The sequence below is a fragment of the Bacillus rossius genome, chromosome 5, assembly GCF_032445375.1.
Source record: "Bacillus rossius redtenbacheri isolate Brsri chromosome 5, Brsri_v3, whole genome shotgun sequence".
Classification (NCBI taxonomy): Eukaryota; Metazoa; Arthropoda; class Insecta; order Phasmatodea; family Bacillidae; genus Bacillus; species Bacillus rossius.
The window spans coordinates 84,154,632-84,173,499 of NC_086333.1; the positions used below are offsets into that span (position 1 = coordinate 84,154,632).

The 18,868-nt window shown below is 42.2% G+C and overlaps 1 protein-coding gene across 1 annotated transcript in view; it reads left to right on the top strand.

Annotated features, from left to right (window-relative positions):
* The window catches only part of LOC134532168 (mediator of RNA polymerase II transcription subunit 12), a 99,781-nt gene that overhangs the window by 65,704 nt on the left and 15,209 nt on the right, over positions 1–18,868 (top strand). Inside the window, exons 26-34 of the mRNA XM_063368546.1 lie at positions 1,465–1,645; positions 2,197–2,292; positions 2,831–3,083; positions 6,215–6,417; positions 7,898–8,082; positions 8,723–8,849; positions 10,804–10,962; positions 11,648–11,890; positions 17,387–17,557. Coding sequence (XP_063224616.1) covers positions 1,465–1,645; positions 2,197–2,292; positions 2,831–3,083; positions 6,215–6,417; positions 7,898–8,082; positions 8,723–8,849; positions 10,804–10,962; positions 11,648–11,890; positions 17,387–17,557 — 1,618 coding nt within the window. The remainder of the gene's footprint in view (positions 1–1,464; positions 1,646–2,196; positions 2,293–2,830; positions 3,084–6,214; positions 6,418–7,897; positions 8,083–8,722; positions 8,850–10,803; positions 10,963–11,647; positions 11,891–17,386; positions 17,558–18,868) is intronic.

The window sequence follows — 18,868 nt, forward strand, 5'->3', positions numbered from 1 at the left end:
CCTCAGACATGGGAATAATTATTGTAATACATATATTTCAATTATTTATAATTTCTAGGAAACATTGAATCTGAAAATAAGAAATTTTTGATTTCTGTCATTCTGTTAAATGAATCATTTTTAAAGCTCACTTCTACACCTTCACTTGGTGTGCTTTCTCCCTGGCTCGGTGATGGTGTATCAGATGCTCGGTGGTTGGTGCCCTGGGTCGAGGAATGAACAACCGACAGCAGACTGGCCGTTTATTAGACTGTCGAAATAGCAGGAAGTTGCCAGCCGTGCTCGCTGTCAACTGTAGGCCTCAGTAAAAAATATAAAATACCTATTATTGGAAACATATACAGGACTGCTGAATAAACAGTGATGAAACCACAGATGCAAGCTAACCAAGCAAGATAATTTCTTTCAGTGTTGGCTCCTCACGCTCAGATTGTCGAACTACCCTTGTCGTTGTTGGCAGTGCTGCAGCTCCACGTTACTGCATGAGACTTGCATGAAAGGGCATGCTTCTGCAAACATCATTTTTAAATTTTTTGAAATTTTATTTCCTAATTTTTTGTTGTACCTGAAAACTACATGTGTTCTCTATGCAATGCTTTAGTTTCCTTTCGTCCGAGGTGTCGTCGGTGTTTTGAACACTGAAGAAAGTGGCGACCCGCGTGGAGCTGGGAAGAGCCGTACAGTCACGACCTTGCGAGACGAGAGCACTCCGAGGGACACTTTCATCCATGCTCGCACTGTAGACAAGAGAGGAGCTGTGAGGAGTGTGCTGGCAATCACGAGGAATAGAATGAGGTCATTGAAAAAGCAAGAACGAGATGGTATGTATGTCAAAAGAATGGGAAAACAGAGGCTGATTAGGAAAAAAAAATAGTTAAAGTAAACAGGAAGAAGGCTCCAAGGAAGATCAAGAAGCAGATAGTTACAGAAGTGCAGGAGAGAGGAGATGAATGGAATACAGTGAAGGAAAAGGAATTGTGGAGGGACAGAGAAAGACGGAGGAATTTATTTTGCTGACCCGGCCACAGGATGGAAGCAGTTGATGATGATGATGATTATGACGTTGATGACTTTCATTTTTTCGAAAGGTGAAAGCTGCCATCCAAGCATGGTGTAGACAACAACTTTAAGAATCCTTCTCTGATGGAATTGCTGGACTGGTCACGTGTCGGCGCAAGCGCTTGGTAAGAATGATGGGGCTACGTGGAAAAGTGAATAGTGCATTACATCGAGGACATATGTAGCTTTCAGGTACAGTAATAATTGTGAAAATCAGGTTACAGAAAAGGTTACTTTTAAGACAACCCTCTGAGCCATTATTTATGAGGTTAGTTTTGCCCCATACTATGATCCAACTGCGATGTTCTTCACGAAGCGAGGAGGCGGCCACCCTGCGGTTCCCCCCGAGAGTTCTTGCGGTCACTGCGTCGGCACGGTTGACCTGATGGTGTGTGCTCTGTGGAGGCTGCTGACGGGCTGCGGGACGGCCGGCGGCTCGGAGGCGGCGACGGGGCTGTCGGACTTTGCCCAGCACGTGCTGCGCCAGATCTGCAGCCAGGAGTGGGTGCTGGAGCGCTGCCTGCAGAACCCGGGCGAGCTGTGCCACCCGGACATGCTGCTGGACAGCATGCTGACACCCAAGCAGGTGCGCCACCCTCTCTCTCCTCTCTCTCCCCCTCTCTCCCCCCTCTCTACCCTCTCCCCTCTTCCCTATTCTCTCTCCCCTCTCCTCTCTCCTCTCTCCTCTCTCCTCTCTCCCCTCTCCCCTCCCCTCTCTCTCCTCTCTCCTCTCTCCCCTCTCCCCTCTCCTCTCTCCTCTCTCCTCTCTCCCCTCTCCTCTCTCCCCTCTCCCCTCTCCTCTCTCCTCTCTCCTCTCTCCTCTCTCCTCTCTCCTCTCTCTCTCTCTCTCTCTCTCTCTCTCCTCTCTCCCTTTCCTTTTCACCAGCGACCAACTGTAGTGGCTGTGTTGTACAATGAAAACAGTTCAAACACACTTTCTTGATTTACAATAATATTCACTACGGACATAGTTCAATGAAACGAACCGAGCTACGGACGTAATGTCAAGTGATCTGTTTCTGTAACGTGGTTCTGTTACTGAACAAGAGCTCCGTCTTGAAGCACGTCTCAGGGTGGAACTTGTGGGAGCGTGAAGGGCGGAGGGAAGCGAATGTGACGTGGTGCTGTGTCGTGCAGGCGCAGCGGTTGCTGCACATGATTTGCTACCCGGACACGAGCTCGGCGATGGAGGAGGCGCTCGACCAGCGCTCGATCATCGCCCGGATCCTGGAGGTCGGTCTCGCTCGGACGAGCTCGCGGTTGTTGCGTGTAGTGCATCGCTAGCTTGTTGTTAGGGTACTGAAAAAAAATAGCAGTGTTATGTTTCACAGAATTCGCAGCAAAAAGAGAGGTAATTTTTATTTTTATGCGCACTTTCATTTGATGGCATTTAATCAAAAAAAAATTAATTCATAACTTTATGCTTTTAATAATTACAAAGAAATTCTATTTCATAATTGTTCTATCTCACTACATTAAAAAGGCAAAAGTAATCCATTCACACTTACCTCACACATTCACAGAAGAGTCGAATATATGAAGAGGTTTAGCTGATGTAAATTAATTTTTGTTAATAGCTATTAATGCACTGCCATCTCTTTTCTTGTTAGTTAGTTGTGGATTCCTATCATTTCTAAATATTATATACACTGTATTCAATTGACCACATTTCGGTAAGACAAGTTAGTCAAACCTGCAACGCGTGAAACTGGCTTGTAGTTTGGTGGTTCTGGTGCGTGTGAGAGATGAGCTGTTGGGGTGGTGTCGGCAGAACCTGGACCAGTGGACGCTGCGCATGTCGTGGCTGGACCTGCAGCTGATGTTCAAGCAGTTCCCCGCGGCGTCGCCCGAGCTGGGCGCCTGGCTCGACACGGTCGCCAAGGCCGCCATCGACGTGTTCCAGCTGACGGGCGAGGGCCAGGACGACGCCCCGCGGCCCTCCCGGCCGGGCTCCATCTGGCTGGTGGGGCCGCTCGTGGCCAAGCTGTCGCCCGCCGTGCGCGGCCGCGTGCTCAAGGTCGCAGGTCAGCCCGCCCCCCTCTCCCCTCCCCCTCCAAGTACTCACAGCAAGCTTCGGGCGGCAAGTCAATAGTTTCAAGAATTAAAAAAATTTTGAAAGATTTTTTAAATTCGTATCCACACTGGTTCAACTTCTGAGGAGTCGAATATGTGAAGAGGTTTTGGCTGATGTAAATTAATCTTTGTTAATCACTATTAATGCACCGCCACCTCTTTTCTTGTTATTTGGATTCCTGTCATTTCTAAATATCACATACACTGTATTCATTTTACCTCATTCTGGTAAGACAAATGACATTGTATTGGGAAATATTAAGATTTTCATAAAATTAATTTTATTTAGTTCGAAGTCCTGTGACATTTTGACATGAGATTATGAAACCTTCAACGCTAGACTGCACTGGATTGCAGTAACGATGCTCCTCCTGGCTTCTGGTTAGAAGATGCAGACGCGCTGCCGTGGGGGCACAAGATGAAATGTTATTGACAATTGCTGTGTCCGCAAGGGTGGATTCGTTGTTGGCAATTTGCTCAGGATGAAGCTTCCCATAGAAGGGGCCAAGAAGTCAGCCGCTAGGCCAGATAACTATGTTAATACGGCTGAAGTCATCTTCAGGGACGGAGACATGGAAGGATGCATTGGTTTTATGTTTTGTTCTCATTTTTGTCACTTTGCTTTGTGATAGGTTTAGTTCATTGGAAATATAATCAAAGATTTCCGGTTTCAGCACGGAGGGTTCAAAGTGTGTGACAAACAAAAGCTTTGGACTTGTGATAGGTAGGTTTAAATATGGTTTTACGAGAGGATGTGTTACGAATACCAACTTTCATTGCATTTGTTTTCTGAACTTGGTCATGTTTGGTATCAACGTTGCCACGGGACTTGTGTACATATTGCACATTGGTGAAGCCTTCTTGGTCGTCAGGTTGGTAGTTGGTGTTGTTTTTGAGATTTATGATGACACGCGATTCATGCTGCGTCACAAGTAGGTCACAAGTTGTGTTGCTGTGTCCAGTCATGCCCGGCGCTGCAGCATGGCTTGATAACTTACTGTTGGAGGATCTGTTTCACTGATTGATTAAAAGATTTTTTGTAGTTTCTCTTGGGGTTCAGGTTTTGCTTTATGTATCTGGGATAATTCTTGTTTGATTTCATAGGCTTCTGCTCTAAGAGTTCATGAGCAATGTTTTTAGAACTTGATTTTAATTCTTTAAATCATAGCCTTTTTCACAAAATAATGTCACGATGCTGATTAATTCTTCCATGCTTGAGAATTCAGGTTTAGAAACTTCACGTAAGGAGTGATCATTATTTTCATAGGACTTTGAAGACTTTTTTCAACTGTGACCTAAACATGATTGGTTGAATGTTCCTCACTAGCTCAAGCTCAACAGTAAAACCACCGAAAATCAGGCTGATTATATAACGATGATTGAATGATTTATTTATGCTACACAATTACAATAGAGTAACATAATAATTGCGGAGCACGCGCGAAACACGTCCGACGGTCAGGAACTCACGGCCGCTACTCCATAGTAACAAGTACACTGTCCTGTCTGTGGTTGGTCAAGATAGACTCAGTTGCTTGACCCTCTTGCCGTATCGATGTAATCACCAACAGTAAACTGGATATCTGGGATCTAGATGTTTCTGATTTGTCCAGAAGGTTGGGTTTGGGCTGTTACAATTTGTTTTAACCCCAATCATCGGATGCCCTTATGTTCATTAGTTAAAATTTCCAGAAGATGATTTTCAGGTGTTTGCATACTGTTTTGTTGTGTCACTGGGTCGGACCAAGGACTGGGAAGGTACCGTGATAACATAGGTGTTGTGAGCCACCGGGAACGGGAATATTTGCTTGGTTTCTGTTAGCCAGGTTAGATGAACACACACCATTTGAAATTGCATGAACCATTTTAAGAAGGTATAATTGGTCACTACTTAAGTTACTGAATGCAGTCAACCGCTGGGTAGAGATCCTTGGGTTGGTTGGAATTCCACCAATGGAAACTGTTTGTAAGTTCTAGCTGTTTGCTGATAGCAGCCAAATTCAAGTTAGGCCCCAACGTTTTGCCTTCCAGAAACTGGAAAAAAATTTCTCTAGCAAATATTAATATTTCGACATCAATTTCCAAAAGGAATATGAATGTTTTTAATCTCGGGTTGAGTGTCACTTCGGCTGAGGATTCTACACGTTCAATACTCGTAAACTATGGAAGCTACAGAGTTGAAGTAAATATATCTTAGTAGAGCAGACTTTGCTCGAGGTGATTACGTATGACTCACCCGGTCAACATTTGCAGTGATGAGGTAATGAGCGTTGGTAGAAAGCTTCGAATTGAAGTAAGTGAGAGCTGTCACTCTGAGAGTAATAGACCGATTTGCGTGATTTGAACTTTATATTGCTCCTTAGTGAGCACTGAGTGGAGCTAGTTAAGTGGAATAACAATAAAGTTATTAACTTTGATTTTGGAGTCATTATTCACAAAATGCCTGAGCAAATACAGATTATATTGGAGAAAAGAAAGAACACAAGCAAAATTGCCCGAGCAGAAGCAATAAAAATGCAGAGAAGTGTCACAGGTATCGAATGAGGCGAAAGCACCCGAGAGAAAAGAGCCAGTGGGACAAAAGAGCCCCCGAACGAGGCGTGAAATTTGTGCACAAGTGAGCTTCACCCGTCTACCTCGCAAGAAGCAAAGGAATAATTTGGTATTTGTATTCAATTCAAACTAAAAAACTTATACTTGCACAGGCCTAGTGTTCAGTGTAAATTATCTAAGTATTTTAAATCTTCTGATTTAATAAAAAAAATTTTGGACAGTTTGCGCTGTTTTTCATCAGCACTTACGTGCGCGGCCAATCAGGGGAGCACTCGCCTGCCATTAGTTAATTTTTCTATTTTGCAATCTTGAATTTCTTTCCATGATAGTGTAAAACTGGAGTGGCGTATGTTTAAAAAATTTTATTAAATCAAAATTCCCTATTGCAAGAATTATTTAAAGAACATATTTAAATTCTATTTAGCATATTTAGTATTGAGTATTTTGTTAAGAGTGTTTTCCTAGTGTTGTAGAAGGTACTTTCTGGTGACTGTTGGGTAGTGAGTGCGTGGTCTCGGATGCGATGCAGGCCAGGTGCTGGAGAGCGGCAACTGGTCGGCCAAGGTGCGCGACAAGGAGCGTTCGAGCAGTCAGCGCAGCTCCTCGCTGCTCAGCCACCAGCCCTTCCTGTCGCTGGTGCTCACCTGCCTCAAGGGCCAGGACGACCAGCGCGAGGGGCTGCTCACCTCGCTGCACTCCCAACTGTCCCAGTTCACCATGCTGTCCAAGGACGTGAGTGTCACTGGGGCCTGCCCACCTCCCTGCACTCCCAGCTGTCCCAGTTCACCATGCTGTCCAAGGACGTGAGTGTCACTGGGGCCTGCCCACCTCCCTGCACTCCCAACTGTCCCAGTTCACCATGCTGTCCAAGGACGTGAGTGTCACTGGGGCCTGCTCACCTCGCTGCACTCCCAACTGTCCCAGTTCACCATGCTGTCCAAGGACGTGAGTGTCACTGGGGCCTGCCCACCTCCCTGCACTCCCAGCTGTCCCAGTTCACCATGCTGTCCAAGGACGTGAGTGTCACTGGGGCCTGCTCACCTCCCTGCACTCCCAGCTGTCCCAGTTCACCATGCTGTCCAAGGACGTGAGTGTCACTGGGGCCTGCCCACCTCCCTGCACTCCCAGCTGTCCCAGTTCACCATGCTGTCCAAGGACGTGAGTGTCACTGGGGCCTGCCCACCTCCCTGCCCTCCCAGCTGTCCCAGTTCACCATGCTGTCCAAGGACGTGAGTGTCACTGGGGCCTGCCCACCTCCCTGCACTCCCAGCTGTCCCAGTTCACCATGCTGTCCAAGGACGTGAGTGTCACTGGGGCCTGCCCACCTCCCTGCACTCCCAGCTGTCCCAGTTCACCATGCTGTCCAAGGACGTGAGTGTCACTGGGGCCTGCTCACCTCGCTGCACTCCCAGCTGTCCCAGTTCACCATGCTGTCCAAGGACGTGAGTGTCACTGGGGCCTGCCCACCTCCCTGCACTCCCAGCTGTCCCAGTTCACCATGCTGTCCAAGGACGTGAGTGTCACTGGGGCCTGCCCACCTCCCTGCACTCCCAGCTGTCCCAGTTCACCATGCTGTCCAAGGACGTGAGTGTCACTGGGGCCTGCTCACCTCGCTGCACTCCCAGCTGTCCCAGTTCACCATGCTGTCCAAGGACGTGAGTGTCACTGGGGCCTGCTCACCTCGCTGCACTCCCAGCTGTCCCAGTTCACCATGCTGTCCAAGGACGTGAGTGTCACTGGGGCCTGCCCACCTCCCTGCACTCCCAACTGTCCCAGTTCACCATGCTGTCCAAGGACGTGAGTGACTGTGTCTGGGTGTACAGTGTGTCAATGGGGCCTGCCCACCTCCCTGCACTCCCAGCTGTCCCAGTTTACCATGCTGTCCAAGGACGTGAGTGACTGTGTCTGGGTGTACAGTGTGTCAATGGGGCCTGCCCACCTCCCTGCACTCCCAGCTGTCCCAGTTCACCATGCTGTCCAAGGACGTGAGTGACTGTGTCTGGGTGTACAGTGTGTCAATGGGGCCTGCCAACCTCCCTGCACTCCCAGCTGTCCCAGTTCATTATGTATAAAAGCTTGGGAAGATATGATTTAGAGCGTCATGCCTCGTCAAGCTACAAATTCAGCAAAATATTTATAAATTGATAGCAATTAATTGATAAGCCAAGAGTTCGGGCGGGGTGTGTGAGCGCGGAGAGGACCGTGTGTGCAGGAGCGAGTGTCCAACTACGAGGACCCGAAGGGGCGCGCGCTCATGCAGGACGCGCTGCAGCTGCGGTTCAGCCTGGTGGGGGGGATGTTCGACACGATCCAGCGCAACACCACCGTCACCACGGACTGGGCCATCCTGCTGGTGGAGCTGGTCACCTACGGCGTCATCGACCTCAACAACAACGCGTACGTTCCCCCCGTCGCCGCCCTCCCGCCTCGGCCTATTTGGCTTCAATACCCGTCGACTACTTCAAGTTGATGGTACATGTTTAGTATCGATCTGAACCTCCACTACCTAGCTTACGCTGGAAGAATCTACATGCTCTTCCGGGCCCACATCAGCTTTTGTTGAGTCAATGCGTGTGGGCTACGTAGAATCACTGTGCTGCACTCTAGTTGCGACATCTTCATTTAGCTGAGATTGTATTTTTGTGATTGAGGCATGTAATCTGGTTAACATACGTTCTTGCCAATGACGCCGTGGTCAAAGGGTCAAGAAATGAAGTTTTCCTCTGAATCCTAACCTTGAGACTGAACTGTTTTTATTTTATGTCATCGCCCATTGGTGTGTGAGCTAGAAATGTTGTAATGTTTTTTTTCCTCTCCTTAAGTAAAGATGTTAAAATTTTGAAGTAAGAGCTTGCTTATTTTGTCACTTGAATGTCCACACAAGACAATTTTTTGTTATCATGATCTTGAGGCATTTGGCAAGCCTAAAGGAAGAAGACTAGCTTTCTAACTTTGTGTGCAGTCATGGTATTTCCACTCTAATCTTGGAGTGGTCCAATTGTTGGAACGAGCGTGACTCGAGGCGTTGTGGCTGCAGGGAGCTGTTCACGGCGGTGATAGACATGTTGGCGACCCTGATCCACTCCACGCTGGTGTCTGACTCGCAGACGGAGAAGGAGGAGAACCGCAAGCACTACCAGAACCTCATGAAGAAGCTCAAGAAGGTGATTTCTGGTCGAGTTGCACACGCCCACGAGTAGACGTGCACTTATACTTGCAAATGTAGCTAGTGAGTGATCTTTAGCATGGAGTGTTAAAGAATCTTTTTGTAGAACGCAAGCAAACGCTATAATCAGTGTGTAATTTGGTTATTGCAAAACTCAAGTGGTACTACCGTTTTTTCCTTGTGTATGGTTTGCACATTTTGTTCCAGTTTTTTGTTTTAAAAAAAAAAAATGCAGTGCTATCCTTATGCGAGTTTTTCACTTTGGTTGAAAAATAAAATGAAATTTTATAATTTGCAGTTGAGTGTGTGCATAAATATCTCCTGTGTTTGTTTTAAATATATATAACATCACGAGAAATGAAAAATTGTTTAGTTGAAATATCTGAGCAGTGCAGGTAGAGCACCATGAATGTGGTAGTTGTGATACATCTGCTGGCAGCCTGCCTGGCCCGCGTGACTTGCTGGGCTTGCATTCGGCTGGAGGAGGGGGAAATATATAAATAAACCAGCCAGAGTTCATGTGAGCGTATTCTGTGAGAGTGTGTGGTCACGTAGCGGTGTTGATGGTTCTTCATCCCTGAACTGGCACAGTACACAGTCTTCATGTGTCTACGTAGACAGGTTTTTAAGACGCAACTGTGACCCAACATTATGGCTTTTTTTGCGTGAGATTTTTCAGTTTTTAAATGCAACATTCAATGACAAAACAGCAGCTTTGAAAGCTGCACTTCAAGCACGTCTCTTACATTTTACATTCCTCTAGTCCCCCTTTCCCTTATCAAGGTGCAAATTTTTTTTATGACTCACGTGTGTGTTTGCTAGTTTTTAATAAAGGAAACTGACAAGAAAAGGTCCCTTGCTGTCTTTCTTCAATTCGGGAAGAGGACTGTTTAAAAAAATACAATAGCTAGGAAGTGATACACGGGTAAAAATAGAAGCCTTATCCTTTGTTTTGTTGTTTGTAGGGAGGGGGGTCGTAGAGAAGTTTGGCAAGGGGGGAGGAGGGAGAGAAGGGGGGCAAGAATGCCACCACACTCCGGCCTACAGTAATAAAGTAGCACACAAGGCAGATAAAAAGAGGAGGGATAACCCAGTATTGTATGTCTTACGCACCAATAAGCTGAGACACTGAACACGCAGACTTCACTTGTATCCATGGAACTCTGCTGAAGACAGATACATGGTGCGACCCATATTCGGGGGCGTGCCCTACGCAGCTGTTAACAGAGGTATTTTTTAACACCGAAAATCACATCAGTACACCACATAGCACCGAAATGCATGTTAATACACCATATAGCAATTGTTACCGGTTCCGGTAACTTTCCTTTTTTTTTAGTTAGCTGTTGCCTACGTGAGTTTATTTTCTTTTAAGAAGTATTTATTTTTGTGTTTAACTAGAAAATATTCATTTTTATTGGTTTTTGCCATTTTGTTAAAGTAATGTCGTTAGGATGCTCCTTGGGGCAAGAGCGTGAGGACAGATTGTTAACCGCAGTGTTGCTGGAGTAAAGCAACAGGGCGGCTACACACTGAAATGCAAGTTGCATCAAGAAGTAGTAGCAGCATTTAACCTAAACTTAATTCAAATCATAAAAACATTATCTTTTAACATTTCAAATTGAAATAATTTTGTTATTTCCGGACCAAAAATTCTAGCAATGTGAATGGATCAGAAAAATATTAATTTAATTTGTTTAATTTTGCAACTTATATTGAATTACTTTTAAACCACAAATCTAACTAATTTACTTTTATTGTTCTGACTGTATTTGTTATGGACCAATTTATTAAAAATTATTTTATCATAACAATGCAGCATATAAACTTTACCACTATTTTGGTGGGATAAGTACGTACTAAGAAACAGGATAACGTCAGAAGGAATGTGGACAGACGTTAAAAGCGTACCGTAGTAGTTGTGAGGTGTGCGAGACGAGTGTCGTGTGCAGGAGCTGGGGGACCGCAGCTCCCCCTCCCTGCAGCACCTGCGCCAGCTGCTGCCGCTGCCCAAGACCTCGGTGGAGGTGATCGCCTGCGAGCCTGTGGGCTGCCTCACCGACACCAAGGGCAACAAGATCACCGGCTTCGACTCCATCGACAAGAAGCAGGTACTGCTCTCCCTCTATCCACCTCTCTCCCTCTCTCTCTCCCTCTCCCCCTCTCCCTCTCCCCTCTCCATCTCTCTCCCTCTCTCTTCCCTCTCTTCCCCCCTCTCCCTCTCCCCCCTCTCTCCCTCCCTCTCTCCCTCAAACACTCCACCTCTCTCCCCCTCTCTCTTCCTCTCTCTCACTTTCTCCCTCCCTCCCTCCCTCTCTCTCTGTCCATTCTCCTCAGCGACACCAAGTAGAGAGTCCTCCGCTTGTTTCCAAGTGGAACTACTCTATAGCTGCCATCACTGGCGAGGTGAGTGAGAACATTTTCTGGATTATTCCCTGAGTACACGTGTTTGGTGCACGGGTGTTCTACAACGGAATTATTAACGCAAAGAAAAATACCCAATTTAAATACAGAAATTAAATGTAACAAATGTCGAACTCTGGGTGGAATGAAAATGGCTTCTACTAATTCCAAACATAATAATTTACTCAATAAACTATAAATTAAAAAAAAGAAAATAATTATGACAAGAAAATAAAGACTGTAAACACTGACTGTTTACAACTTAAAATTAATTTTTATTGTGCCAAGTAGTGAAACATGGGTATGGGTACAGTTAGTATATTGTGACACGGGCATCTGCCGTTGTAAGAGTGCAACGGGACTGAGGACTGAGAGGGGGGACGCTGGGCGAAGGGCCTGCAAGTGGCGGAGAAGCAGCGGGTGTCGCCCTGGGACCTGCTGGAGGGACACAAGAACCCGGCGCCGCTGTCCTGGGCCTGGTTCGGGGCGGTGCGGGTGGAGCGCAAGCCCCTGTGGTACGAGGACACGCACCGGCTGCTCAAGTACCACACCCACAACCTGGTGCGCCCCACAGCCTACTTCCTGGAGCCCCCGCCGCTGCCCCCCGAGGACCTGGACCCTCCGCAGGAGAAGCCAGTAAGCACCCTCGCTCGCCACTCGCCAGCTTCCACCGCCCTCCCAGAGCTACTCTGTGTAGGTCTGTGGAACCTCCGACAGTTCTTTACTGGTTGCTTTGACGTTGCATTCGAATACGCTCGTGTTTTGATATACCTGTGTCACACTTGTGACATGTAAAATAATAGGTTATATATATATATATGTTTCTGTGTGTTCGTCTTCTATTTTGTAGAGTTAATGATATAGATAGTTAGATATAGACATAGAGGGATATAGAGATACAGATAGGGATAGGGAGAGGGAGATATCTTAATAGAGAAATATAGAGGGATAGAGATATATATATAATGTAGATAGATACAGATAGGGTTATAGATTGAAATATAGATAGATATATCTATAGAGAGATAGTGATATAGAGTAATGTAGTGAGAGATATAGAGGGCCATATATAGAGAGAGATAGAGAGAAATGCATTGTAATGTGTACCTATTTCGTACAAATAAACAAAAAAATTAAAAGATTTATAGCATTAATGCCGGGCATTAGATATTATTAAAAATAAAATTATAAATATTTTTTTTTGTTATGCTTGCAAGGCAACCTAATAGTATTACCTTTAATCTAAATTAAGTGCAGTATTTTTTATGTGTTATGCATTACATCCATTTATACTTAATGATTTCAGTTTTAAGCAGCTTAAATATTTCAACTAGGCCTGTGTGAATATTCAACTACGAATACAAATAATAAACTATTCATATTCAATTTGACCTCAAATACTAACACTTCGAAATAGCAAATATTTGTTTCCTAAAAATATTTAACATAGCATACCTAATGAGTTTGTCGTTTACAATGTTCACTGTTGAGGTTAGGTCATTTGTGTGATTAAATATCCTTTTTTAATGTTTTAATGGGGCTTCATAATTAAAAACATGAACAATAAGCAACATTTTAAACATGCAAAAAGTATAAGTTTTTTTCCCATACTGTCTCGCAAAAAGTAAGAAAATACCTAAAACATGGCATATTTGTCATTTCATACTTGAAAACAAAATGTTGTTTGTATTCTTTTCGTCACATGCACTATAAGTGGGAATAAAAATAAAACAATTAATTAACTCAACAGCCATGGACTACAACACCACAGAACATGGACACTCCATTGAGATGGGCATTAAAGGAAGTAATTTTCATACTTTCAGCGGCATATAAATTTATTGACACAATCAATCTAACACCATGTGATACAGAAGCAGCTTACATGCTGTATGTGTCTGTGATGAAACAGGCTTTCCGAATCAAAAGTATATAAATAAACTTAAATAATGGTTTAAGATGCAAGATGAAATGAGCAAAAATTGTATTTATAATATTACTGAACTAAAATACAATTTACCTGGCTGCTGTTAACCAAAACTTGCAAATAACTAGGGTTATAATATTTAAATATGAGTTCATTCAATCACTAATTAGGGAATACAGCATTTTTAAAAAGAAAGATTTTTTTTTTTGTAAAATACATTGCAATGGATTTCGTGGTATTTTGCAGTTCACAAAAATTTTCTGGATCAAGTTGTGGAAAATAAGGCAATTAGAAACTGAAATGAAAGGTTGATTTAGTTGTTAGATTAGTTTTTAGCTGCATAGTTTAAAAAAAAAAAGTTATATCATAATTTTAATATGTTTTTAATATAGCTGACTCAACTTAACCAACCTTTCTCTTCAGTATTATTTGTCTAATTTTCCAGAAGTTGTTACATGATGTGAATAACATTTTTGTAGTGGGATTCTAATTTGTATTCTTACCATTTGAATTTGATATTCGTATTCACGAATAATTTGGTATTCGTATTTGATTCAAACTAAAAAAACTAATATTCATACAGACCTATAATTTTTAAATTTTAAATTTTTGCTTTGTTTTTGTACATGTTTTAAATTATTGTGTTTCACTCATAAGAAAAATTTCCCTCATCTTTTTACATTTTCTTGCAATCTGCTTTTTTTTTTAAATTTTATTTTATGTTTTTGGTGTTATGAAATGTGGTGAAACATTCACAATTTAATAATGGACAATGTTCCATGTTGTAATTCTCTAACATTCTAAACTGTCTCCAGCAAGCATTCAACTGTTTTGGAAAAGTTTTGTTTGTAAATACTGACATACTAAAGGCATATTATTTATAAAAGAACATAGCAACCCCTAAATCATCTTCAATAGTGCATGTTGTGTAACATTCTGCTACTGTTTAAAATTTATTTATTTTTATTTAATTTTTTTAGGGTTGTGAGAATACTGCAACTCTTAAAAAAAAAAAAAAAATACATAGCTTGTGGGGAAAATGAAGAGAATACAAAAGTTTGTGGTTAAAGTTTACCTTTAATTGAAAATTATTTTCAGAATGGTGAAAAGTATTTTTTTTCACACAGAGAATAAAAAAAAAAGTGTGTGTGTCAGTACACACCAGTGATGTGCATCTAACCTCAGTAATGAGCACATTCATATTTTCTCATGTTGCAAATACACTTATAATATGCATTACTTGTATTGTTATCTTTAAAAGATTTGTGCAATGGGAGTGCATGACTTGATGTAAGTTTTTGGACATACGCCATTGCTAAGAACTTTTTCTGTTGAAGAAAAACTAATAAATAAAATAAATAAAAAAAATAAAAATAAAAATACTCAAAAAAAGATACAAAAAACACACAAAATTAAGCAAACAATTGCTGTTGTCAACAAGGATATGAACACCACAAAGTCGCACCTGTGTTTCCGTACCATGTGCGTCTCTGCCTGAGGACGGGAGCAGATAGCAGTTCCCGAAACGTCGCTTGTTTCTGTTTAAGGTAAAACTATTGTATTTGTTTGTTTTTTCGTTTTGTCATGTTTTTTGTCTCGCTTCAACTGTTGTGCTGAATTATTTTGGGTTTCAATATTTTTGTGTTGTCATCATTTGTGGGGATTTTTTCGTTCTCTCAGTACATTTTTTTTGTTTTTTCTTTGTTTGCTGACCATATTCCTGTTTCGGAATATTTTGTGGTGTTCATATCCTTGTTGACAACAGCAATTGTTTGCTTAATTTTGTGTGTTTTTTGTATCTTTTTTTGAGTATTTTTATTTTTATTTATTTTTTTTTTTATTTTTTTTATTTATTAGTTTTTCTTCAACAGAAAAAGTTCTTAGCAATGGCGTATGTCCAAAAACTTACATCAAGTCATTACTTGTGTTGTTGTGTTTCTTGCGTAGTTACAAGACCACTCAGCAATGTGTCGTGCTGTTCAATGCCGAGCTTGAAAAATATTCGCTTTTATAGTACGTACTTTCTCCCCCACCCCCCGCCGTTAGAATTCACTTCTGAACCGTAAACTTTGATTGCCTCCGTCAAGTGCAGATAGCAACACAAAACAAAAGGAAATTTTAAACCAAGTAATGAAACAGCTCAAAATAAAATATTTAAACCTGTTTAATTTTATGTAAAATTAAAGGTTAATGGCCTGTCTAGTATGAAATAATCATTCCAATGGACTGATATAAGTATGTATTTAATAATATTATAGCAATAAAATAAACAATTAAAATGTATTCATATATGTATATATTTGCTTAAAGCACAATTTGTATGATCCAGTAATCTGTTGTTAAAAAAAGGGGGAAAAAAATGTTTTCCCATTGGGGAGGTTTGAACCACGTCAAAAATTACTTCTTGAGTGCATCAACCGTGCGTACTACCTCAGCACTGTCGGGACAGTTGGGGTCTAGGAATCATTGTAATGCCAGTTTCTTACGTATTTTAAAACTTGGGATCTTTTTACTATTTTAATTAACCTAATATATTCTACAGGTAGTTTCAAATATTCTAGGGTCGTAGAATAAAGTTTAATTTGGCACACTAATATTTTAGGTGTGCATCGTAATGTATGTGAAAGTGATTATAAATGGGTTTATTTTGCTACATGTGGGTCCGCCATTTTGTGTCTCATTTCCGTTCATTGACTTTCATTTCATTTTCTTGAAATTACTCCTATCAAATGCAGTATACCGAGAGCTAAGATGTTTACACATAGAAAAGTATCCGAATATAATTTCACTTAAATACTTAATATGTTTTTAGTTACTATATCGTCTTAATTTTACCTTATAATTTAAGTTACTTCGTATCTGAATGTTTTTTTAAATTCCAAGTCATCTTATAATTGACTTATATTCATGATTTCCTTTAAATTTCAGGTCTTCCTCACATTTGAAATTTGTTTATATTTGAGTTTGACGTGCTTTGGAAATGATCGTACATTCAAAGTTGTATTGTATTCGATGTTGCCTTACATTAAATTATTTCATATTATACATTGCATTCTTTAAAACTGAATGAATATGATGTTTAACATTAAAAAATTAAAATGAAATTTTTTTTTATATATAGAAACTAATGGACTCTAAAACACTAAACTAATTTCATTGACACTCATTAAGAGAAATTCTTATTGAAATAATAAGTAATTGTTCTGAAGATTTAGATATTTCTTGCAGGCAAAAATATTCACACAACCCTAAATTTCTAGCTTGCTTCTACTTTTTAAGCTGGCTGGGATTTATGAGCTTAATTTTTGAAGTACATTTTTTGAGGGTAATTTTTTTTTGTGTGTAATGTGGCTGCTAAATAATTATTTGTCTAGACAACTAGCTGCTATGATGTGTATATATATTTTTTAACGTGGCACTTCATCGCATATTCCTTTTTCACTAATTGGGGTTTTGGTTTGGCACTTCTCTATAGTTGATCAGTTCATGTGATTTTATTGTTCTAATTTATGCTTTGTTATGTCTGTTTTTTTTTATTATTTTATGTTGTGGCATGGTTATTGTAAGTTTTCACTCGCTTCTCCTCGCCTTGCGTTCAGACGTTGATGCGCTCCCTCCCTCCCCTCTGCGCTTCCAGCCACAGTCTTCTGCACTGCATGATGTTTCCTTCCAGCGTCGAGGCGGCGGCTGCTACTCCCGCACTCTGTGTTTCCTCTCTGTGCATTTTGTCATCTTTTTGCCTGAAACTATAGGTGTACATATTAATTGATGTAAGCTTGTTTCGTGCTGGATTGCATAAAATAACTGTAAACTGGCTGCTCACATGTATGTTGTGATAGAAAGGTGGCAGTGGTTTTTAAATTTGTCAGTAGGTACTTTGGCTTGTGTTTGGTCAAGTGAGGGACACATGATTTCCATCATATAACTGCTACGTGTTTGTCCAGCGGACAGACCAGGCAGAGTTCTTTTGCGTAAATCACTTGTTTCAATCAGTTTTAAGGTTATCTTAACATTTTTTTCCAAGAATATGATCGCTAAAACAATTGTCACGAGGCAGAGGGAGAGAACGGCGGCCTGTGCGAAGCAGGTGAAGCGTAGGTGCGCCCGTCCCGTCCCCTCCCCTCCTCCCCTCCTCCCCCCCGTCCCGTCGCGAGTGAACTACTTCTAACCCTGAGGCGTAGTGTTCATGTGTGTACTGCAACCAGTTGAAGGACGACGGGAAGGCCGACACGCCCAACTCGGACCAGTCCCCGCGCGGCGCGGGGGCGGGGCGGCGCGGCAAGAACACCCGTAGGCGGCGGGTCAAGTCGGGGCCCCAGGTGGGCGCCCCCGCTAACGGCCAGCCGGTGATGCCCGGGATGAGCCCCGCAGTGCAGGTACTCCTCACGCCGCCCCTGGTGCTTTGGACGCCGGGCGAGTCGCTTGGGTTGCTGCAGCGAGTAACAGTTTCACGTTTCTGTACTGGAGTTACAAGTCTTTTTTTCTTTGGGACTGTAGTAAATTACAGCTATTGCTTTCCATTGTGGCCTAACAGTTTATCACTTTGGGTGATGGAGTAAGCACCGGTAGCAGATTCCTTTTGGTTTGTGCGATGTGCAGTATTTATATTATTCCTTTTGGTTTGTGCGATGTGCAGTATTTATATTTCTGTTTGTATCATTGATATAGCATTACCTAATTCAAACATTTTGTAATTTAGATTTATTAAAAATTGTTTCATTACATGCGAGTGGCCCAAAATATAATTTAGTTAAATATATAAACTGAAATGATTCCTTTTCACTAGCATAAAAAAATAATGATTAATACCGGATGTTGGTTTCGTCAAGTTTTAAAGCGTAATGTGCATGGGATAAGGCCGGGAGCGTAAACTTATCACCTTGCTTCACACTCATTGGTACTCGTTACTATGTGAGTCTTTTGGTGTTTATTCAATGAGAAACGCACTCGCTCCAGGACATTTGTATGTTCAGCCCATGCCACCGGCTTGCAGGTCAGGACTGGTGATTGCAATCGTGGTGCTTCACACTATTACTGTTTCCCACTTGTGGAAGAATCCGGCTTCAGAGTAGAAACCACGACTGTTGTTATAAGGGCACTTACAGATATTATGTTTAATTTATTTGTCTCAATCATTCATTAATTTATGAATATTTTGTTGAACCAATAGACACATTACTAAGGGAGTATAGCAAACTTCTATGACTAAGCTGTAAAACGAGTAATGACAGAAAACGTTTGTTTAGTAAATTAGTAAATTTTGTAATTAGGAAAACAAATTTCTGTTATGAAAATCAAGAGAACTACCTAGTCTTGAGTGTGACTAGATGTGAAATCAGACTTTCTGACAATAAGTCAGCATTATAGGAATTATTCGTCAGGGAATGTTGAAATAAGTGCTGATAAACACTGTAAAAGCAACAGAAGATGTAGTAAAATGGTTTTTTTGAAGTGACAATATTGGGATCAGTTATGGACTCGGTCGAGTGTGTCAGTACATAACGTGAGGGAAGACACGAACTATTCGCCGGATGCCAGTGCTTCGGGGTATTCTGGAATGTGCGGAGTCTTCACGGCATCCGCCCCGGGGAGCCGACAACGTGGGACGTCGGATCAGGGATCAGCGTATCGACCTGTCGTGGGTTGTGCTAGGACGAGGATATGATAATCGCTGAGGAATCCAAGTA